The sequence below is a fragment of the Gopherus evgoodei genome, chromosome 2 (assembly GCF_007399415.2).
Source record: "Gopherus evgoodei ecotype Sinaloan lineage chromosome 2, rGopEvg1_v1.p, whole genome shotgun sequence".
NCBI classification, from domain to species: Eukaryota; Metazoa; Chordata; order Testudines; family Testudinidae; genus Gopherus; species Gopherus evgoodei.
The window spans coordinates 68,818,052-68,842,659 of record NC_044323.1 but is presented as its reverse complement, the minus strand read 5'-3'; the positions used below and the strand labels follow the sequence as shown (position 1 = coordinate 68,842,659).

Sequence of the window (24,608 nt, the reverse complement as noted above, 5' to 3'; positions counted from 1 at the left end):
TGGGTGAGGAGCATCCACTAATTTTTCCCTGTGGGTGCTTCAGCCCCGGAGCACCCACGGAGTTGGTGCCTATGTTCACTATTTGAAAGTGACTTCACTTACTTTCCATCAACATTTGTTATTATAGGTTATCGTAACATCTTAAGAACTTTCATATACTTTTTACAATTGAGTGTTTAATTAGGGTAAATTTGTAGGCCCAATTATCACAACACGACACTCTTAGTTCAGATTATGCTAAATCCATTTAAGTAACAATCTAAAATAAGAAGATCCACACATGGACTTTCACCAAAATAACAAAAAGTGTGAATTTATGTCACTGTAGTTATTTCTGTGAAAGTGCATGTAAACAAACCTATAAAATAAACAGAAATAAGCCTAATTTAAGCCGATATAAGCATCCACAGTCTTTTCCATCTGATTAACCAAACCTTTAATTAAGCCAGTGAAACTGAATATAGACAAGTCCTGAGTGGGGAAGAGCCTACCGTGCATTGATGCCTGGGCAACATTGCTGAAAAAAAATAAGCACAAAAAGCCAACTCTACATTTCCTATAATAGTAGAGAAATTTCTGCATACAGAAGCTCCCTAACTTACGCAAGCGTTCTGTTCCGGAGCGCCTTGCGTAAGTCAGGAACGTATCTCCGACAATTACGTCAAAAAAAACCCCACACCTTATGGAACTTACAGAACTTTTTCCATACGTCCAGATTTCCGTAAATCGGGTTTGCGTAACCCGGAAAGCATCTGTGGTTATTTTTCAGAACTCATTTAGAAAGAGAGTATATGGAGCTGGGGAAGCAGGGAAGCAGCTGAAATAGGGATCCCTCACGACCTTTCAGGTTTTAAAAGAATTCAAGAGGGAAACATGCTGATCAGGGTGAGAATAATAGGAAAAATATCTTGAGAAATATTTCTGAACAATATTCACTTTTCCACATTAGGTACAACTGAGTGGTAGGTGGCACTCGTTATTCCGAACAAAGCATCATCCTTGTTAGTTCAAGCTGGGAAGATGACATGGCTTCATCTTCCTTCACTGTGGCAGTAATGAAATAGAAACACTGCACCAGATTTGGTCCGTAACGTTTATTCAAAATAACAATGTACTGCTATTCCTGAAGTTAATGAGTGACCGAAGATTTTCACCAAGAGTCAGATCCTCAGAAGCACCGAGTTCTTCTGAAAGGAGATGAGCACCTTCATATTCTACCGAAGATGCAGCATTAAGGGCTCAGCACCTACCAGGATTTGGCAGCAGTGAAGAAATGCCTTCAGTATCCAAGGACACAGTGTGAAAGGGTTTCATAACATAGATTAATCTAATGGCATATCCCAGAGGCAGCAAAAGTATGCTACACATTGAGAAGTTAAATGAACTGCCTCGCTAAACATACTGAACTCATGCTGCTATACATTTGTTATTCCTCTGTTGCATGAAAGAAGAGATTTTGAACATAAATGATAACAATGAATAAAGAAATGCCCAGAAATAGGTTAAACAACAACAGAACACACACAAAACGAGAGCAGAGAAACAAATAAATCCTCTACAGCAATACTGTAGTGAACAATCCCTCAAAAGGAACACACTTTACTTTTTTTAAAATAACCTATTGTGATGATTTTACATAATTTAACAAAATTGCTGATTTTACCGATTTGTAATTTCAGGCCATAGTAGACAACCAAAACAAGTTTCATTTTAAACAGTTCTGAAATTTGTTGTGGCCCAACAGTTATTAGCACAGTTTCTTCTTGACTTTATGGTCAGAAAAACTAGGCTATAACCATGTTAAGTAATCATGCTTTAGCTTAGGTTGCCACAAAGTTTAAAACTGTCCCTGACACATGGTGGGTTTTTTCTGACCACACTGGTAAAGAATCATTATGTTGTAACCTGGCTGGGATACAACCATGTTTCACAATAGACTTAAACTGTCCTTTCTGTAGCGCAGAGGTTGTTTATATAATAACTTTACCCATACAGGAAGACTGGTTCCAACACAGTTTTGCACAACATGGTACAAGCATTGTTCCATTTTGTAGTGTACATGGACTCTTACCTTTAGCACTGTCCAGAGATAGTCACAGTCTTATCTATACTACTAAAATAACTATGTTGTGAGACAACCATGCTGTAACTAGGTCACTTGACAGAGGTGAAACTGTAGCATAGACAGACCCCAAATGAGGCTGTAGTTTCAGAAGAACCACAACACAGCCACAATATTGACAACGGAGGATGGAGTTGGCAGGGTCTAAATCTGTCTTTAAAAATCTAATCTAGGATTACAAACACTAAAATGCCTTAAACTTAGTCATATGATCATTGCATAGTCTCACTATAGGTCATCAGTGAAGGTAGTTTACCGAAGATATGGCATACCACAAAAGTTATTGGCCTCCTAAAGCCCGGAAAGGACTCAAGTCAAGCATCAAGCTATGGTCCCATATCATTATTGTCGGTGTACTTCAAACTCTGGAGTGCTTGGTCCTACAGCGCATATTACCCCACGTGGAGAGAATTTTGAGCCCTTACCAAGCTGGCTTTTGCCAAGGCCGTAGCACATGCAACCAAGTACTTGTGCTGACCACATCTGTTGAAAATGGGTTTGAGAGAAACTTGAAAACAGCCACTGTTTTCATCACTCTAACAATGGCGTACGATACAGTATGGTCCTGCTCCTTTGGGTCACAGGCATCGCTGAACTGTTCCTCCACGATAGGCAGTTCAGAGTCCATATGGGGGAGGAGAAGAGTGCTTGGAGATGACAGAGCAATGGGTTATCCCAGGGCTCTGTGCTTTCACCAACCCTGTTCAACATTTACATCAATGACCTGCCAACAAAGGAGTCACAAAAGTTCATTTACGCAGATGACATATGTTGTGGTACCCAGGCCCAAATGTTTCACAAGTTTGATGCCACCTTAAACCAGGACATGATAAAGTTAGCTGACTACTGTAAAACTTGGCGCCTCCAGCCAAGGATCATAAAAACAGTTTCCAGTTTGTTCAATCTTCATCACGCAAGCATAAACCGAGAATTGAATGTTTATTTGAATGGTCAGAAGGTGAAGCATGAAGTAGAACCAGTCTATCTAGGTGTGACCTTAGACTGCACATTGAGTTACCATGTTCATCTGAAGAAGACAGCAGTTAAAGTTAAGATGCACAACAATCTTCTTAGCAAACTGGCAGATTCGTCGTGGGGTGCTCATGCTCCAATTTTGTGGACATCAGCTCTTGCCACCTCATAGTTGGTGACGGAGTTCTGCACACCAGTCTGGAGTCTATCATCACACACCAAACTGGTGGATATGCGGTTACATGCCGCCATGCGTATCATCTCCGGCATCCTGGGTCTGACTCCACTTCCTGGCTTCCAGTTCTAAGCAATATTGCTCCTCCTCCTATCAGGCAAAAGGTTGCCACTGGCAAGTTACTGGAGAAAGTATGCGCTAACTCAAGCCTGCCACTGCACAATAACCTTTTTAAACCACCAGCTGTACGTTTACCGTCACACCACCCATTATGGACTTATCTGCCATGCCAGGATGTTAGGGTGGAAACACTCTGGCAAGAGGAATGGAATCTGTTATAATCCCCAATGAGTCCCTCGTCGCCAACCCCACAATCTGCGTGCCTCGTTTTGCCCTGCTCCATCACCAATGGTCCCTATTGAACAGGTTCCGGACCGGGAAAGGTCTCTGTGCAGCCAACAAGTATTGCTGGGGCCTTTGTGACAACCCTTTGTGCAGCTGCGGCACAACACAGATAATGAGGCACACTGTCGAATGCCTGCTGACTAGGTTCAGTGGTTGGCCTACAAGAACTGCATCTCGCCACTGAAGATGCCATTGCTTGGCCAGACAACTATGCACAGGCTAAATAAATAACTATTGGGCAAAGTTAAAGTTGTGAACTAATTGTACATTTCCATACCTTAAAATATCTGGATTTCTTTAAAGTTTCACCTTTATTCTGGATTTCCTGGTTTGTAGCACTTGTTTTTAAGACTACTTCAACATCTCTGCCGTATTTTACTCTAAATTCCTGATGCGTACATAACCATAACTCAACTATAACTCCATCTTAACATATGTTCTGTTATTCCCAGACAAAAACTGTCATATTATGACCTAGGGTTTAAGAACATGGATTGCAAATCCAGGAGAAGCTAAATACTTACCTAGTGCATGACTGCAGCTGCGACATGGTTCAGTAAGACTGACAATTGTCTGCTGCAAATCTGCCCTGGGAGGAGTAGGAGGTGGGTTAGGGTTTTTCCAGCCATTACATTTGCAAGATTCCTCAGCCTGAAATAAAAATAGACAGTTAATATATCTACCACACAACTAATGTATTTCATATTTTCTAGAAATGCACAAAAATAAAGTAGCACTTATTACTTAAAAGCAGAGAATTCACAATGATCTGTGGCAGCCCATAACTGCTACCAGCTGGTCAGAAGATACCAGCTGAGAAAACAGACAAGCACTCCAAACCACAGGCTAACTTCTCTACAGCAGGTCCTCACTCCAACTTTTGTGCAAAAGCAGCATTCATCTATTTGATGTGCTGGCTCCTATTGCTATATCATCTAGACACTTTTACAATTAAAACAATAAAATAAATAGGTCACTCATCTGGTAGCATCCACATCACTGCCCAGTCTTCTATACTGCTGACCAGGAACCATACAACAGACATGTGAAGCAAAACCAAATAAACAATACATCATGCAATAGAGGCGTCAAAACCAAAGGTCTGAGCAAACCACCAAAACGAGGGAATTACAGAGGCACTGGCCTTTACTAAGGAAATGCTGCTGCTTATCTTGGAAGGTTTAGATCCAAATATTGATGGCAAAAGATGCCCCGTAAATCTTAACTAACAGGACTGGTAACATAATAAGGTAGGCGGTGGGGCCTCCGGTAACCAGATTCCAGACATTCAGGGGCTGAAGTAGCAAAGTTCCACTGGAATGCTGGCACTTCAGAAGCAAAGTACTTGGTACAAGAGTAGCACTGAAGGTATTTTTTTCTTCTGAGTACAAGCATCAAAGCAATTAAAGAACTTCTGGATTTTCTTAACTGAAGTCATATTCAAATCTGAAGACCTACCTACCAGAAAAGCATCTCCTATCTGCTCTACATTTAGAAACATTTGTGTACTTCACTGTAACAAGATAAACAATAATTTGCTATTCTAGGTTCTTAGTAATGAAATTACTGCAAAAATGCAGCTTAATACTTGACAGTAACTTAAAAATAAGTGTAGTATCTCAGTTTGTGGTGTTCATGTCTATCTTGCGTGTGTCATTATGCTCAGAAAAGGTATGAAAAATAAATATTTAATGTAGCTTATTCCACAAAATCTTCATTGTCTTTTGTTTTGAATTGCCTTATACCTAAGGTACCAGTGCCTAACAGAGGCAATAGAGGCTGCGGCTTTTCAGGTACCCAAACTGAAATTATTAGTCAACTGTGTTGAAATAGTTCTTCAGCTCCATCATTTCAAATCATGCAACCTGTGCACTAAGCATTGAATACCAGATGCTGCCTCTTTGCTGGACAACATACAACATGTTTACTTTCCATAACATTTGAGTAATTTCCATTCACTGGATATATTTGGAAGGGCTCATGGCACTACCAGTCTTATCCCTGTGATACTATATACATGCCATAGTTTGCACCCGATGTAGGCAAGCACATTAGAAGGGATGCAAAAGGTCCATGCAGCAGCTGACGTCAACTGGCTGACATAGAATTGACCCTAGAGATTACTAGGAAGCACATACCAACACACCACCCTTGGAAAGAGGAAGCGTGCTTCTCCCTCCCCTTCCACACACGCATGCTACTGTCTGGGCATGAAATGGTTGGCAGAAACATGAGCGGCTATCTGCAGCTGAGAGGTGTATGCAGGTAGGGAGGGAGCCACTAAGCTCCCAGGTAGGGTTGCCAGGAGCCCAGTCAAAAAGGGGACCTGGCAGAGGTGCAAGAACAGGAGGCCAAGGGGTCATGAACCCATCACTTAAAAGCATAGTTCTCCCACTTTTTACCAGTCATAAGGGCGAGCAACAGTGGGGAAGGGGTGGAGAGGAGCGAGCAGGGAGTGTAGCCTTGGAGAAAGGGGTGGCACGGGGGTGCAGCCTCACGGGAAGGGGCAGTACGGGGGCCAGGCCACAGTTCGGGCACCAGTGGCCCCTCCAATTTTAGGGAACTTCCATCACTCCTGGATCTGGCAAGTGTCCAGTCAGTACTGCTGACTATACATTAAAAGTCCAGTTATTGGAGGAATAGCAAGTCAGTCTCCCTGCTGAGAGGGCGGGAAGAGCAGCAGCTGCTGCCTGGAGGAGCTTCCCAGCTGCTGATGGAGAGAACTGGCTCTCGGACCCGCAGCTCAAGCCTTCGGTGGAGCAGCAGATTCCGGCACCGCTGCCCAGGGGGGATCCTATTCACCCCACCAGCTTGTGCCCTCATTGCCCCTGCCTCACCCCTTGCTCTGGGGACCAACCCCCCTTTCTTCCCCACCATGCCCCTATTGCCCCTACCCCCGCCTCTTTTCTGAGCTAAAACCAGACTGCCGTGTCCCGATTGGGTAAGCTACGCATCAGCTCCTCCCAGCCTGGCTCTGTAGGTGGCAGAGGAGGAGGAGGAAGTGAGCAACAGAGGGAGAGAAGTGAGCAGGGGCAGGGTCTCAGAGGAAAGAGGAGGGGCTGGGGCAGAGCCTTAGGAGAAGAGGCAGGGCAGGGGATAGGGCAGGGGTCTCCGGTTGGCAACCTTGCTCCCAGGAGAGGAGTCTGTATGTGGCAAAAAGGAGGGTCAATTTTGGAGTTGGGGATCTATGGGAGGGGCTTATAAGAACAATTTTTTCCAAGATTTTTTTTTTCAAATAAGCAGAGGTCTGGAGGGATTTATATTAATTCTAGTGAATTTTAGGCTATACTTCTGTGCTGTTTTCTCTAGCATTCTAAGGCCGGGTCTACACTGGGGTGCGATCGATTTAAGTTACACAACTTCAGCTACACAAATAACACAGCTGAAGTCGACATACTTAGATTTACCCACCGCGGGGTCCACACTACACAATGTTGACTGGAGACGTTCTCCTGTCAAATCCCCTTGCACTTCTCGTTCAGGTGGAATACAAGAGTCGACAGGAGCAGGGCCGGTGCAAGAAAGTTTCGCGCCCCAGGCGAAACTTTCACCTTGCGCCCCCGCCCCAGCCCTGCAGCAGCTCCCCGCCCCCTCCCCCGCCCTGAAGTGTGCCGCCCGTCCCCGTGGCAGCTCCCCACCCCCTAGCCCGAGGACCCCTGCGGTACCTCCCCACCCCAGCTCACCTCTGCTCCATGTCCTCTCCAAGCAGGACTGCGCAGTGGAACCCCTGGGCTGGCGGCTGCCGGCAGCGGCGTGCTGACCCAGGGGACCTCCCTGGGTTGCCAACGGGGCGCCAGGGCAGCCCAGAGGATTCCGGGAGCCTGGAGTCTTCGGCAGCAGGGGGCCCCCGCTTTGGCGGTAATTCGGTGGCGGGGGGCCCTTCCGCTCCGGGACCCGCCGCCGAAGTGCCCCGGAGACCTGCCACGGGGCCCCCCAACCGCCAAATTGCCGCCGAAGCGGGACCAGCTGCCGAAGTGCAGCCGGGTCTTCAGCAGTAATTCTGTGGTGGAGGGCCCCCGCCGCAGGTCTCCGGAGCACTTCAGCATCTGGTCCCAGAGCAGAAGGGCCCCCCGCCGCCGAATTACTGCCGAAGACCGGGCTGCATGTCGGCAGCGGGTCCCGCTTTGGCGGTAATTCACCGGCGGGGGATCCTTCCGCCCCCGAGCGGAAGGACCCCCCGCCAGCGAGGACTGGGAGCAGAAGAAGCTCCAGGGGCCTGGGCCCCATGAGTGTTTTCCGGGGCTCCCGGAGCGAGTGAAGAACCCCGCTGCAGGGGCCTCAAAAAACTCTCGTGGGGGCCCCTGCGGGGCCTGGGGCAAATTGCCCCTCTTGTCCCCCTCTCTGGGCAGCCCTGCTGGCACGCTGACCCAGAGGAAGCCCTGGGCTGCTGGCTGCCGCGGCGGCACCCTGACCTGGGGGACCCCCTGGGCTGTGGGCTGCCGCAGCGGCGCCCTGACCCAGGGGACCCCCTGGGCTGCCGGCAACAGCGTGCTGACCCGGGGAACCCCCTGGGTTGCCAGCTGCCATGGCGGCGCACTGACCCAGGGGACACCCTGGACTGCAGGCTGCCGCGGCGGCGCCCTGACCCGGGGAACCCCCGGCTGCTGGCTGCTGCAGCAGCGCGCTGACCCAGGGGACACCGTGGGCTGCTGGCTGCCACGGCGGCGCACTGACCCAGAGGAAGCCCTCGGCTGCCGGCAACGGCGCGCTGACCAGGAGGACCCCCTGGGCTGCCGGCTGCCGCGGCGGCGCCCTGACCCGCTGCCAGCTGCCGCGGCGGCGCACTGACCCAGGGGACACCCTGGGCTGCCGGCAACAGCGCGCTGACCCGGGGGACCCCCTGGGCTGCGGGCTGCCGTGGCGGTGCCCTGACCCGGGGAACCCCCTGGGCTGCCGGCTGCCGCGGCGGCGCCCTGACCCGGGGGACCCCCTGGGCTGCCAGCTGCCGCGGGCAGCTCAGACTCCCTCTCCATCCCAGCGGCAGCAGCCAGTCAAACATTTAAAAAAAATTGGGGGGCGCTTTTTGGCGCCCCCAAATCTCGGCGCCCTAGGCAACCGCCTAGTTCGCCTAAATGGTTGCACTGGCCCTGGACGGGAGAGCAATCTGTGGTCGATTTAGCGGGGTTTTCACTAGACCCACTAAATCAACCACCAATGCATCGATCGCCACACGTCGAACACACGGTAAGCGTAGACAAGGCCTAAGAAAAATACCCGAATATACACCAGTGTCTGGAAGACCACAGATATCCAGCTTATCTGGAGAAGCACTCATATTTTTCACACACTGACAAGCACAGGTCCTATTTTTGTTTTAGTCACTCAATGGCTGTAGAATCTGTTTAGTTACTAGGTAGAAAAGGCAGAGGTTTGAGTGATGCCTGTGAACCAAGTATAGTCTCTGTTATAAACCCTGGAAAGGTTTACAACAAAGAGTATCTTTTTGAGTATGTCTACAATACAACACCAAGTCTCAGAGCCTGGATCAGGTGACTCAGGCTCTCTGGGCTTAGGCTATAAAACTGCAGTATAGACAATGGGCTCGAGCTGGGCCTTGGGCTCCGAGATCCTCCCCCCTTGTGAAGTCTCTGAGGCTGGGCCACAGCCTGAGCCCAAACACCTGGGGTATGGCTACACTTGAAATTTTAAAGCGCTGCTGCGGCAGTGCTTTGAAGTGTGAGTATGGTCGGAGCGCCAGTGCTGGGAGAGAGCTCTCCCAGCGCTGCACGCAAACCACATCCTCTACAGGTGTAGCTTGCAGCGCTGGGAGCCGTGCTCCCAGCACTGCGGCACTGATTACACTGAGGCGTTACAGCGCTGTATCTTGCAGTGCTCAGGGGGGTGTTTTTCACACCCCTGAGCGCGAAAGTTGCAGCGCTGTAAAGTGCCAGTGTAGCCAAGGCCCTAGACTGCAATTGTACAGCCCTGTAGTCCAACTCAGCTGACTTGGCTGGGCCGCGAATCTTTAATTGCAGTGTAGACATACCCTTTGAGATTGTTTGATACCATATTTTTTCTTAGGATGCAGAGAAAGACAAAACTTGATGCCACTCAGATTGCCTATACATGCTTTGTGGAAAAGTCAGCATTGCCATGAAACTGCTAATTTTCGCAACTCCTAATTTATAACTGTAAATGTGGAATCTTAGCATTGTACTAATGCAAGTTATTTTGTGAAAGAAAGAACGAACGAACAGCCTGGACTATAACAAAGCATCATTAAGGAAAATTCAAAAGGAAAAGGTAATATAGAAGTTCTGAAAAACAGAAACCAGAATATTTTTTTAAAAGGGACTTGGATTTGATCCAACCATTTTATCACTCTGTGTCTGTCAGAACTGTTTTTTTCCACACTCACACCCAAGCATGTCTCTAACAAAAGGCAATGTTTAAAGCTATAAAAAAACCACTCAAATATTACGCTTATAGTTGTGTCAATCATATCTAATAAAAATAGTAAGAAAAGCTGGGCTAAAGAATTCTAAGACAATTTCTTATGAGCAACAGTGAACATTTCACATAAGCACGCAACACGTTTACTCCAAATCCTTAAATCCACAAACAGCGAGTAACTACACAAACTTTAGCATCACACAGTAATTAACACCAAAGATGCAAACAAACAGATGTATGAATAGTGATAACAGCTCAGTTAAACTGCTAGATTTAAATATCAACCCTCCCACAGAACATAAAATGTGTTCAGTGGCAGATTTTTTTCTGCCCTCACTTGTACTTCCTAACCTAGCCAGAGCTTTCGAAACAGATGTTCAATTCTTTTGTTCCAATATTCCAGAGATCTCTCCCTCAAACAAACATTAACATTGAAAAACTCAGCATAAAGCACCAGATACAGCACAAAAGCTCGGTCACAACACAGCAGCACAAATTGAACGAGGTCCTCTTGATAACTAAGCCTTCATTACGGACCCTGACAGTGCAAATATTTTACATTGAATACTCAGTGTGCATTCCTTAGTGGCTTAAATTACATCCCGTTGAGTTGTTTTGAGTCTTCACAGTGTTTTGTTCACTCATTTCTTTCTCTGACTCTCTCATGACAGTTTTTCTTTTCACATGTCACTCATCTGCTTTTTGTTAGAAAGAAAAGTATGAAATTATCTCCTCCAAAACTTAATTTAGCTTCAAAAGCAGTCTTGGGGGAAGGTGTCTGGGGAGAGCATCTGACCTAGTACAACCAATTCTTGTACTGATTTTTCTAGGCCATTGCAAGGCTCTAATAAAGGACAGTTAAGATACTTCCATTTTCCCCTGCCTTATCACAGCCTTCAAGAACTTTGGTTTTGAGCCTGATCCTTCCAACCCAGGGGACATTAACACTATTCCTTAAATGGCCACAATAGATGATTGTGTATGTTATCTCAGAAGCATCCACAACCCATGTTGGAAAGATCTGGATTACAGGGCTGCCCGGGGGGGGGGACGACAAGTGGGGCAATTTGAACCAGGCTCTGGGCCCCGCAGGGGCCCCGTAGGCCCTGGTCTGGCGGCAGTCTGGGTCTTCGGCAGCATTTCAGCAGCGGGGGGCCTTTCAGTGCTGTCAAAGACACGGAGCGACTGAAGGGCCCCCCACCGCCGAAATGCCGCCAAAGACCTGGACCGCCGCCGGGCGAGTACAAGCGCCGCACTTCCCCTGCTTTGCCCCAGGCCCCCTAATCCTCTGGGTGGCCCTGCTGGTTTAGTACAAAACTTAGCAATGAATATGCGCTTTACTTGCTAAAAGCAATATAAAAAAATATGAACATCTGAATCCTCATGATACCTCTACATTATGTGTAATTAAAGTATTAAGACTAGGAAAGTATGTTGTCTAGGAACCAAGAATAACCAAAAACAACTTTAAACATTTAATATTATTTGCTGTCCAACAGACAAACGGCTGATCTAAACTTTAGAACCTTGTACACTGACACTATGTCCAAAATGAGTCTGAAAATACTATGCTTCAGGTACTCTATTAATAGTCCATGGTTGTTTGTTTTAACTGTGAAATTACAATGTTAAGATTACAAAATGAAGCATTTAAAAGTCAGGAAATGACAAACTTAAGGTTGCACATGCAACCTCTCATCTAAGGTTCTAAAAATGCTTAAAGAAGATTATTAAGTGATGTTTCACAATACCTCGCTTGCTAAGAAAAGGTATCCCCATTTTAAAGATGGTGAAATGAGCACAGATAGGTACAAATTCTGAGCTAGATTAGCTGTAAATTAAAAGACCCTAGGACTCTTAGAATTAACTCTTTGAGCTAAGCATTGTACTTGGCTCTTTGAAGAGAACTGGCCTATTTAGTAATTATAAAGGGGGAGCAGGATGTAACAGGTTTATTGCTAAATTCCAGGAGGTGGAACAAAAACCTTACACAACATTATCCAACATTGTACAAGTCTGTTTAGGGTGTCTAAATTTAGCTGTCAGCTCTCTCCAGCAAACAGCAACCTAAATCCATGATAAGCTCTTACATAAGAAGCTTCACGTGGATGAAAACAAAAATTCAATAACTTTGTACAAGTTATTCCTAATTGTTCCTACTCAAATTTAGAGTATCCTCCATGAAAATATATCACATTGAGAAGAATCACACAGATATTAAGAGGGGAACAGATCCATTTGACTAAAGAGTTCTGTAGAGCCCTTAGATTTCCTAAGACAAATTTCAGAATCTGATTTATTCCTATTTTGCTGTGACTTTTATAGTAGTTGTAGGCTAATATGGACCTGTTTCCCCTCTCTCCCAATGCGCATTTAAGTCAGTGGCTGATTTTTTTAATTTACTTTATTGGAAGTTGGATTGGGCTCAAGAAGCCTTGTTAGATGGGTTTGCACCAGCTTTTAACCTGATACTGAGAAAGCATTAAACATCTGAGCCTATGGAATTATACATAGTCCAGAGAACAACTCGAACCCTTTTTCACTCACTAATTTATCACTCAGACAAGCTTTCAAAAGTCACACTTCCAGAGCACAAAGCTAAGCAAAAGGTAGGCCAGTCAAGGGTCATCTCAGTCAGTCCTATAAAGCATGTAACATTAACCAGGACAGAAATATTACACTAAATAGATATGTCATCAGCTCCTATTTTCACATGAAATGGGACTCCACCTGAGCCCAGTGGTCCACCCTTATTGGGCTCATCGCAGGATCTGAAGTAGTGCACAGTTAGAACCTGATCAGAAGAAATGTGATCCAGTGGATAGAGCACTGAGCTGGGGCTCAGGGGAGCTGGATTCTACTCTGGCTCTTATTTTCTTGTGACACACTTCACTTCTTCATTCCACCTCCCACCTTTTGTCTGTCACATTTATTTAGACTAAGCTCTTCAGGGCAGGGACTGTTTCCTACTATGGCCTGGTCTGCACTTAAAATTTAGGGTGACATATCTACGACACTCAGGGATGTGAAAAATCACACACCTGAGCCTCACAGCTAAGCTAATCCAATCGCCAGTGTAGACACCGCTAGGAAAAATCTTTTTGTCGACCTAGCTTCTGTCACTTTAGAAGGTGGTGTTCTTACAGCAATGGAAAAACCCTTTCTGTCTCTACAGACTGCATTTACACTAACGTCTGCTTTAATACCCACAGTACATACATGGTCAAGTGGTAGTACAGGCCAAACTCCATTGGGGCTCCAGTCACAGTTGTGACCTCTAGGCATTACTGTACTATATATTAATAAGAATAAAAAATAATCCTGTTTTAATATATACAATATGTAAGAGTACAAAAATATTACATACTTAAAGACATTGACAGAGCTCCCAATGAGACTTGGTTTACATCACATGAAGCAACATGTATAAAAACCCAAAGATTTTTCCTCCTACAATCTTCACTAAATGCATTTGAGTGTAAGTCACACAGTGCTATTTTCATACCAACAATTGCCAAGCTTGCATTCAAATGATCAAATTGCATGCTGGGCAAAATAAATATTTATGAATTAATTCATATTTATAATAGTGTTCATTTCAGTGCACTACAAAGCATATCAATGTAAAGGGGGGGGTTGAATTCATTTTAATTATATACTATTTTGCCTTCCTAAAGTAAATTGTGTACTTTAACTTGAGATTTTAGAGCAGAGGTGGGCAAACTATGGCCCGTGGGCCACATATGGCTCACAGGACCCTCCTGCCGGGCTCCTGAGCTCCTGGCCTGGGAGGCTAGCCCCCTTCCTCGCAGCCTCAGCTCAGTGCGCTGCCGGCACAATGCTCTCGGCAGCAGGGCTGCGAGCTCTTGCCGGGCAGTGCAGCTGCAGAGCTGCAGCCTGACCCAGTGCTTTGTGATGCGCGGTGGCATGGCTGGCTCCAGCTGGGCAGCGCAGCTGCCTGCCCTGGTGCTCTGGGCAGCACGGGTGTAGCGCTGCCAGCCACCAGTGCTCCAGACAGCATGGTAAGGGGGCAGGGAATAGGGGGTGGAGGTGGATAGAGGGCAGGGGAGTTCGCAGTGGTGGTCAGGGGGCGAGGGTGTGGATAGGGATCGGGGCGGTCAGAGGGCAGAGAACAGGGGGGTTGAATGGGAACAGGGGTTCCGGGAGGGGCAATCAGGAAGAAGGGGGGTTGACTGAGGTGGCAGGAGGCAGTCAGGGGCAGGGGTTCGGGGACGTAATCAGGGAGAAGGTGTGGTTGGATGGGGCAGGGGTCCCGGGGGACAGTCAGAAATGAGAGGAGGGGTTGGATGGGGCGGTGGGGGGCAGTCAGGGGCAGGAGGTCCAGAGACAGTCAGGGGATAGGGAGGGGTGGATGGGGCAGAGGTCCCAGGGGGGCTGTCATGGAACATGGTGGGGTTGGATGAGGCAGGAGTCCCAGGGGGTACATCAGGGGGCGAGGGTGTGGATAGGGGTTGGGGCGATCAGAGGGCAGGGAACAGGGGAGTTGAATGGGAGCAGGGGTCCCAGGAGGGGCAGTAAGGAGAAGGGCGGGTTGGATGGGGTGGCATGGAGCAGTCAGGCACAGGGGTTCGGGGGTGCAATCAGGGAGAAGGGGTGGTTGGATGGGGCAAGGGTCCCGGGGAGAAGTCAGGAATGAGAGGAGGGGTTGGATTGGGCAGTGGGGGGCAGTCAGGGGCAGAAGGTCCAGGGGTGGTTAGGTGATAGGGAGGGGTGGATGGGGCAGAGGTCCCAGGGGGGCTGTCACGGAATGGGGGAGGGGTTGGACGGGGCAGGAGTCCCGGGGGGGACATCAGGCGGTAAGAAGCGGGGTGGGGCAGGTCAGGGGTGGGGGCCGGGCTATGCCACGCCTGGCGGTTTGGGGAGATATAGCCTCCCCTAACCGGCCCTCCATACAATTTCAGAAACTCAATGTGGACCTCAGGCCAAAAAGTTTGCCTGCTTTTTTAAAAAGTACGTCGCATAGAAAAGTATATTAAAATTAATAAAGACTGTTTCTGTAGAAAATATTTGTAGTGCTGAGTATATGGTTATTTTCATCATCCTGTTTTCTAGTAAAAGTGCTTTGTCTTTCCCATGTCCTGCCTCTCCTTTGTATCCTCCTTAAGGGATAGTCCTATCTTTCCTTTTTTCTCTCCACCAAAGGCCCTGCACACTGCATCACAGACACTTTCCCTGCAGAGTTTGCCAGTGCCTCTCACAAATGAGCCAGAGGGCATCATTAGACAGCAATAGCAGTAAGGTATGAACAGCCTATTTCCAGAGAAGCATTGTGGAAGTCTTATCTCTAGCAAAGCAACATTTGCTACCAGATAGGCCCATGCTCTAGTCTTCCTCCATTCAATGTTCTCACTTTCGCAGATCCTTCCTGTGTTGTCATGTCTCTTCAGACCTAATCAATGTTCTCTCTTCCTTTGCTACTTACAGCACCTCAAAGGTTAAGATTCTAATAAATTCCATCTTGCTGACTGCTGTGATGCAGGCTGGAGTGGGAGAAGAGAAAAATACAAGGACTAGAGGATGCCAAACATGCTGAGTGACAGGCACATTCCCTGCGTTCACTAAGGTGAACAACTATACATAGATTTACTCTTTTGTTACAGGATCACATATGCGTACTGCATGAATGGGAACACTAATTATATACTTCAGTGATTGAGAGCTTGTGAAATCAAACACAAAAATGAATCAAAAGTTGAGACATACAGCACGAAAATTCAAAGTTGACCACTTCGCTGTTGCAACCTCCTGCAAATACTATTTCTTTTATAGCCCCATCACTGTGGGGCCTGAACACCTGCCAAATATTTAGAAATAGCAGTCTCTCCCTTTCTTCCTTCCTTCCCAGCCTACCAAAGAAAAAGCTTAATTTGTTCATAGGAAACGTATTATTTGTTTGCCTGCTTATGTTTGTAGGTAGGAGTGTTATGTCAACAAATTGTTCAGGGAGAGCTAAATCAAAGCAATTAATTTCACATTTAATTCTGACAGTGGTCATTCTGTGTTCATTCTTATGGGAGTGAGTTCCATCATCAATTTCGGCCCCCACAAAGGTTCCATCTCCTGCATTCCATTTCCTGCTCCTACTACCAGTCAACACTTTAACTGGGCTGGTGAAATGCAGATGTTATGAACAGCCGTGGCTACAGAAGAAGCAATCTCTCAGGTAACTAGAGCCAATCTCACTGAGGCTTTGACTAGACATGCTGCTCTTTTAAATTCTACTTGACCCTTGCAATAAGGCCATCTGCTTTATAACTGCTCTAAGTGTTCTCAGTTTTCTTTTTCATGTTCACCTCAATACTTCTAATAATGCTTTTCAGTACTGAAAATAATTTACAAGAGCTAAGTGCTCATCAGAGGTGCTGGATTAATGACCCCAGAGACTAATGTAGCCTATTTCCCCATAAAAGCGAAGGGAATGGCACCGTCAACTTCCCCAATATGCCTAAATCACGATCAGTAGGGCTAAGCTTGTGGGAATTAAGAGGCTGCATTCACTCATTTACTTCTCTCCCAATACTGCAGAGGAGAGTGCCAATTCTAGCAGAAGCAGCAAAGAATCCTGTGGCACCTTATAGACTAACAGACGTTTTGGAGCATGAGCTTTCGTGGGTGAATACCCACTTCATCAGATGCACCTAAGCTCATGCTCCAAAATGTCTGTTAGTCTATAAGGTGCTACAGGGTTCTTTGCTGCTTTTACAGATCCAGACTAACACGGCTACCCCTCTGATACTTGAATTCTAGCAGAGGCTTTTGTGATGCCAACAGCTCCCCACTGGGAACCAAGCTAAAACCATCAAACAGCCATCACTGCTCCCTGGGTAACAAGTGTTTTGAAAAGATGAATAAAATCAAGAGCTTCAAGACCCAGTCTCTAACAGTGTTTAAATGAATGGGCACAGCTTGGCCTCTTTTCTCTAGAACAGGAGAGGAGAGGAACTTTAGGAGGAGCCCTGGGAAAACTACTCCACCACCGGCTGCTGGGCTCTGACCTCCTCACATTACTGATAATCCAGTAATACAATGTTTTTGTCAGCTAGAGGCCGCAGAAGCAACAAGGCAAGTCCCCGCCTCCTTCAGCTGTCATCCTGTCAAAACAAAGGCGCTGCTGCCAAGCTCAGGGCCCCGGCGGCCAGGAGTCCAGCTGCAGATCCCAACACCCACCCTGGCCCTGCACCCGTCTCCCCTGGGCAGCACGTCTTCCAAACATAGGGGGAGAACAAGGGGGGGGGGCTAAAATAACAACGCAACAGCGTTCAAAGCTGGAGCTTGTCCCACTGCCAAATCCTGTGTTTACAAGGCAAGCAGCTGCAGCAACATTTCACCAAACAAATAATACAGTAATGACAGAGGATGGTGTGTGCTGCTGGCCTAAATCGCCTTCCCGTTAGACACGTGCACCGTCTTCCGCACACATACCTTTAGACACCCCCACCCCATCAGACTCTTAATTCTTCAGAAACGGGCAATATTCTCCGATGTCCCGCCCCCACTCTCCTAAGGCCAAGTTCCCTCTTCCTGCTGTTCAGGAGAAAGGGAGGGGCTCTCCTCTCGGTCTGATCCTCCATGCAAATGTCACAACAACAACCCACAAAGTGCAAGGGGCAGGGGATGGTGGTCTGCAAAGAGGGGGGTCGCATGGGGGCTCTTCCAGGCGCTGAAGGTGGCAAAGACGGGGGTGCACGGGATTGCTGCAGGGGGTGAAGGTGGCCAAGAGGTGGAGAGGGGTGTAGTGGCAGAGAAGAGATTGCACAGAGGCAAAGGGGGCTCGTTGCAGGGGGTGCAGTGGCTGGGAGGGAGTTGCACAAGTGGGCGGGTGGGGGTTGCTGCAGGGGGGGTGTCTGTGCCCGAGGGGTGAGGGTGGCGGGGAAGTGGTCGCACAGGGGAGAAGTGGGCAGGACGGAGAAGGCAGGCGGGGGGTTCCCAGGTTGATGCCGGGGGTGAAGCTGCCTGGGGGGGTTGTTGCGGGGGATGCACGCGGGAGAAGGTAGCTGGCCGGCGGATGTTGAGGGGGGAGGGTGGCAGGCTGGGACAGGGGGGCCCGGGCACTGCAGGAGTGGGGGCAGGTTGCTCCCACATACACCATTCCCCGGCTCCATTTTAGGGGCCTCCCCGTTTGCGCCTGGTTCCAAACCGAAGCCAAACAACCAGGACGCAGCCGCTTCCGCGCTCCCCAGGCGGCAGGGGCCAGAGCCGCCCGCTCCCCGCTGCCCGGCTCCGTACCTTGCAGGCGGAGTAGACGCCCAGCTTCTCCAGCTTCTTGGCCCGGGGAGCGGAGCGGAGCTGCGCCTTCTTCCCCGCGCCGCGGGCCGAGCCGGGCTCCCCGCCGCCCCCGGGGCTCTCGGCGGCGGCAGCGCGGGCCGGTCCGCAGGCAGCCAGCCCCCCCGCGGCCGGGGAGCCCTGCTGCAGCCCCCCCGTCCCGCCGCCTCCTGCCCCGGCCCCGCCAGCCTCGGCCATGCCGCCACCGCCGCCGGCCCGGAACCCGGCAGGAGCCGCCCGTCCGGCAGCTCGCTCAGTGCCCGGCTCGGTGCGCCGAGCACTAGACCCTCCCCTTCCCCGCTCCGCCGCCGGCTGCTCCCCCGGGGGGAGGGACTGGCCGCGCCGAGCCGCGGGCGGCCCCTGTGGAGCCGGGAGGTGGGGAGCAGCGGCAGCCCGGTATCGCCCCTTGTGCTCCCGGCCCCGCACCTCCCCGCCCACGGGGCGCCCCCAACTCAAGGGGGGAGGCACCGACCTGCTAGCGGAGTGGGGGGGGCACTTGCCCTGCCCGCCGGGAGCATCGCCAGCCGCTCAGTCCAGGTATGTGCGGCAGCCCAGCCCCCGGCCTTCGGGCACAAGCAGGGGGCGTGCAATATCGGCTTTGTTGTGCGCCCCCCCCCCGACAAAAACAATACAGCCCCAACCCGGACGGAGCGGAGACGTAGGATGGCTGCTGCAGTATTTTTCGTGCATCGCAAAAAGTATGAAGGAAGGGAAGCAATTCTCCCCACCCCCACACGCAAGAGCTACTGCCAGCAGCCACACTGCTGCTCTCAAGCGCTCCCTTCCAATTCACCAACACCCTACCCGCACGGGACAGTCCGCAGCCTCAAACTCCACTCTCAGCCCAAGTCCTAAAGACAGGTAACAATTTATGCCCTCCAGAGAAAGGAGGCAATATTTATTAGTCAGCCTTTCTCACTCTTCCAGTTTTTTTCAACCTGGGGTCTGCAGACTATGTCTAAGATTTCCAAAGGGTTTTCACTGCCATCTGAAATGTTTTAGGTGGGCTGCAAAAGCAAAATGGTTAAAAGCCACTGCTCTACCAAAAACACTAAGTTCTACTCTATGTCTACTTTATGGCTTTCCAATAATAGTCAATACATACTACTAAACCTCTCACACAAATAGAATTAATCGATACATATATGCAGGGCCAGATCCAGCTTTTTTGCCATCCCAAGCAGCGAAGCGGGAAAAAAAAAGATAAAGATGATCAGCGGCACTTTGGCGGCAGCGCAATCTCGCTGCTTCAGCCTTCGGCAGCAATTTGGCAGCGAGTTCTTTGTTCCCGGAAGGATCCGCCTCTGAATTGCCCCTGAAGATCTGGACATGCCACCCCTTTCCATTGGCCGCCCCACCTGCTTCCTTCGCTGTTGCCTGGAGCCGGCCCTGTATATATGCTATTCCAAAACCAGACAAAACCTATATTAAAATAAAGTTAAGATTGAGTGCATATCTGTAAATTAACAGTAAACAACATCAGAGGCATAATATTGTGATTATCCCCAAAACAAGCATCACAAACCCAGGAAATGGAGGGTTAAGTTTAAATTTAAAAGAAATGCAAATATTTTAAGGGGTGGAACTACCTAAGCACCCTGACCTTAACTCTACTAGCTTAACTCTAACTAATGACACCAGGCAATAGCCACATAATTGTGACTGGCGCATAAGTGGTTGTACTCCTAAGCTAAATTAAAGTAATATTTAGCCAGGCTTGCAAGGCCTTGCGCTCAGCTCAGTAACATTTCTGTCTGTAACATGATACCTTTTGAACACCACATCGGATCAATTCCAAAATTTCAGGGAATGTTCTAGGCATCAGTAGGTACAACTTTACTGATTTGGGGGAAAACAAGGGGACAGGGCCGTAGCAACAAAGAACGTGGCCCCCTCCGAACATATGTCCAGGGCCCCTTACAATGCAGAAACCGGAATGTGGTATTTATTTTATACAATATACAGGGTTCATATTATGTATACATAGGCCTACAGTGTACATGTATTCCGTATTTACGCAAAGCGCTTCTTTCGAGCCTTGTTCTCCGCAAATTAGTTACTCAATGCATCATAGTCCAGAGATCTGGCAATCTTGTTTTCGATTGAGATAACTGCAAGCGCAGAAAGCCTGTCATCTGTCATGGTTGAGCACAGGATATTCTTGATCAGTTTCATTCTGCTGAAGCTCCTTTCAGCACCAGCGACAGTAACTGGTGTGGTCAGAAGAATTCTGATGCAAATGCAAAGATTCGGATATATCTCCTGAAGGCTGTTCTTGTATATGTACGTTAAAAAATTGTTTGCCGTGACAAGTCCTCTCTCTTTCTCGATGACATAAATAAAACAATTCAATTCCATTATGAGTTTGTTGGCATCAATGTCTTCCATTTTTCTTTCAAAATTTTTGCTGTGATTCTCCAGTTCATTTTCTCTGTGACACTGCTTCAGGCTGTTAGCGTTGTACAGAAATCCAAACAACTTATACCACTCCACGAGTTGGTCAAATCACGACGAAACAGAAGATATGGCCTGATCAGTGAGAACAAGAAAGAACTGCGATTTGAATTTTTCTTCAGCAGAAAGACGACTCGAATCATCAGCACATTCGTAATCAAACATTCTCTTCTTGCGTCGCACCCTGGTTTCTGGAAACACCTGCTCAATACCATATGCTCTGCTATTTCATGTGCATTTGTGACCACAGAGTTATATCCTGTATTTTGATAGTCTTCCAAAAACTTCATTGTAGCACCGACTTCTGCCTGCAGTACGTCAATTGACACATCTGGTGACTGAATTAATTTGCTGGTTTTATTGACGTGACATAGTATATCGTACCACGTGTACACAGTCAGAACAAAAGGCCACGTAGTAACATGGTCTAAAAGCACACCGGCTTCTGTTGCTGTATTGCCATCTTTCTTTTCGAGCGCATATTCTCACAAAGATGACAAAGCATTGCACAATTCTTCAAGGTGATAACACAATGGCTTCACAGCATCAATTCTCGACTCCCAACGAGTGTCCGATAACCCTTTAACAGATATTGGCATATGTTCTTGAAGTATATCCCAACGTGAAGGTGAAGAAGAAAAGATAACGTATATTCTGTTAATCAGACCGAAAAAGTCAACGGCATATTTCGATGACTTTGCCGCGTCTGAGATCACAAGATTCCAAGTGTGAGCGCCACATGGTACATACAAGGCACGGTCATTTATTTCTAGCATGCGGGCTTGAACTCCTTTATTCTTTCCTCTCATATTTGCGCCGTTATCATAAGCTTGGCCTCTCATGTCAGCAATGTCTATTCCTAAGTTGTTTGCCTTTTCAAGAAATGCTTCCAATAAGCCCTCACCAGTTGTATCATGAACATTAAGAAAACCAACAAACACTTCACGAATATTGACACCATCTTCACCGTTGCATTCAACAAAGCGTAACACCACAGACATCTGTTCTTCATGTGACACGTCGGGAGTACAGTCCAAAATAACTGAATAATATTTTGCTTTTTTAAGCTGCGCTATGTTGGCCTCTTGAATGTTACTGGCAACAAGTTGAATCAGCTCATTTTGGATCTGTGGACTGAGGCACTGAACATGTGTCTCTGCCTTCTTAATCTTCTGTAAAAGTTCACTGAAGACAGTATTATACTTTGCAAGCAATTGAAACAGTCCCAAAAAGTTGCCATTCGAAGGATCGCTGAGCTTTTCATTACTTCCTCGAAATGCCAAGTTTCTTTCGGACAAGAAAATAACGACATCAATCATGCGTTTGACAACATTTCTCCAGAAATCTCTTTCTTTCAGAAAAGCCTGCAATTCGAGTTGGTCAATAGATGTACGGTTTACTATGCCTGACCGAAGGTCAAACCATTTCACCATACAGTCTTGATGACCTTTGCCTGTTTAATGCTGCTGAAGTCTTTTTGACACTGCTTTCCAAGCAGATGTTCCACGACGTAGTGATATGTCGCCAGTGCCAAATAATTTACAACAAAAACAAAAAATGGCATCTTTCTGAACTGAGTACATTAACCATGAATGTCTTATTTTCTCACCATTTGCCATGGTTCGATAGAAATGAGTACTTGTGAACCTCCATCTTTCCTCGTTAAATGCAAATTCGTAACTTTCATTCTGTTGCGGTGGGCCACGTGCAACAATGTCACACACTTGCCTGTCCAATATTATAGACGGCCAATCTCCTGGATCATCAGTCAGTGGTTCAGATTCAGATACTTCTTTCCAGGCAGCAGCTGGAATATCTGTCACAGTTTGTTTGGTAGAACAACTGGCTTCACCTTCGACCTCACTTGAAGCACTTCTGGATACTTCTGGATACGATTCGTCGCTGCTAGCGCTGTCCGTTTCATGTGCCTGTACCTGTACGTTGGATTGCAGCGCAAAATACGTTGACAACTTTGGAATTTTCTCAAGTTCCTTCTCGGCATCTTTTGCTGCCTTTCATTTACTAGCTCCGCTCTTATACATTCTCTTAGCCATCACAAAGCACGCTTCTGCATTGGAACCGATAAAAAAACTAAACAACTGACCGCCATTATGAACGCAAATACACATTCTTTGAATGGGTCCAACTAAAATTCGAAACTGACCGACAGACAACTGAGGTAGCCAATAGCATTATGATGTATCATAATGACTTCACGGTTTTGTCAGTAAAACCGACATGGATTGTGCAATAGCGTCAATAAATGTCACTTACCTAGTTATATCTTACATTTTTTTTGCCACTTTTAGGGGCCCCCTTCCTTGCGGGGCCCCCTCTGGTCGGAGGGTACGGAGGGTGCTCGCTACCCCTCTGCAAGGGGAACATGGAGGACACATGGAGATTCTGTCATCTGCGTAGCAGAGTCACAGCCTCAGGCACCTCTGTGAGTGTCTGTAGATCAAAGAGCTGGTTAACGACAGTCATTAATACCTTCCACCATAACCATACTGCTAACTCATCCCTGCCCAGTCCTCTCAATAGGGTCTAATGTTATGAGTAAGGCTAGGAGTATGTCACAGAGGTTGCGGGAATCTTGGAATCCCTGACTTTCAGAGACCGCCCTGACATAGGAGCCGCGCAGCAGCCCAGCCATCACCGGCAGTGGGGGACCCTCTGGCAGCAGCCCAGTGGCCCCCCCTAGCCTTCTGCCAGCAGCAGGAGAATCCCTTGGAGCTCTCCAGGCCCCGCTGGAGGTAAGGGAATTCCCCCGAGTGCCCCAGCCACCAGCAGGGTATCTCCTGAACTCCACAGCCTGCATGGGTGGTGAGGGATGCCCTGGAGCACCCCAGCCCCCGCCGGCAGACCCCACAGCTCAAAGCCCACCGGTCAAGGGTCCCTCCAAGTTCCTAGCCACTGGGCAGGGGCCGCAGCTTCCTGCAGCTGCATGTAGTGGTGCAGGGTGCTGGACCCTTCTCCCTCCCCATTTTGTCAAGGATATTATTAGTAAAAGTCGGGGACAGATCATGGCTTCTGTTGCCGGCAGATAACTGCCTGAGGCCAAGCAACAGCGGGGGGGGGTTCCGTCGCCTGGTGTGCCGCGCCAATAAACACACCAGGGTGGAGAAGCAAACCAAGTTTATTTGAGATCTCAAAGCGGGGCAGGGAGATTGACTCAGATCAAGCACACCTAAAACAAGCAGTCTGTTCCTTTATATCCATGAGAACTTTTCTCACTGACTAGCAATCCCCCATTTCCCCTCCCTCCTCCTCCTTCCTCCCCCTGTAGCAATTACGTAAGCGCAGGTGCATTAAGTAATCTTGGCCGCGGCAGCTCGTTAGTAAGTTTTCCTTCTGCAAGTTATCTTGTCCTTCTGCTAAAGGTGCACAGGCCTCATTATTTCTGCTTTAGACCAGTTAGAACTGTTGCAACTGATAACGGCTGTTACACCTGGCCTTTTAGGTCGATTAAAGTTCAAACATGGAGGGACTCTTGTCTGCTGAGGCCTAAAACCAGGAAGGCTCCATACTCTTGTGGCCTTCCACCCTCCCAAGTTACGTAGGGTTATGCTTAGTGACACCAACTTACTCAACAAACTTTTGGCTGAGTGTTCTCACATTTAAAGGATAACATGTGATTAAGCTCTAGGGAGCTGGAGTGCTTTACAGCAAGCAAGCAAGAGAAGAGTAACAATACACAACACCACACCAGTGAGCAGGAGGTGAACAATGCCTTCCCCTATTTCTCCCAGGTTGAGTAACCAGCCCCAGAGGGAATTAGAAATAGTGGGTTTCCTTTCCTGGGCC

At 47.9% G+C, this 24,608-nt stretch overlaps 1 protein-coding gene across 6 annotated transcripts in view; it reads right to left on the bottom strand.

Annotated features, from left to right (window-relative positions):
- KAT2B (lysine acetyltransferase 2B) overlaps positions 1–18,964 on the bottom strand; it is a 69,100-nt gene extending 50,136 nt beyond the window's left edge. For 3 of the 6 annotated variants that reach the window (XM_030550939.1, XM_030550940.1, XM_030550942.1), the window contains exons 1-2: positions 17,511–17,595; positions 4,199–4,325 (exon numbers count right to left, since the gene is read on the bottom strand). In XM_030550939.1, coding sequence (XP_030406799.1) covers positions 4,199–4,325; positions 17,511–17,531 — 148 coding nt within the window. In that variant the 5' untranslated portion in view covers positions 17,532–17,595. Of the gene's footprint in view, positions 1–4,198; positions 4,326–17,510; positions 17,596–18,822 lie in introns of those variants that run through there. The other 3 variants (XM_030550938.1, XM_030550943.1, XM_030550941.1) reach the window with 2 other exon arrangements.
- Positions 18,965–24,608: the final 5,644 nt, after the last annotated feature.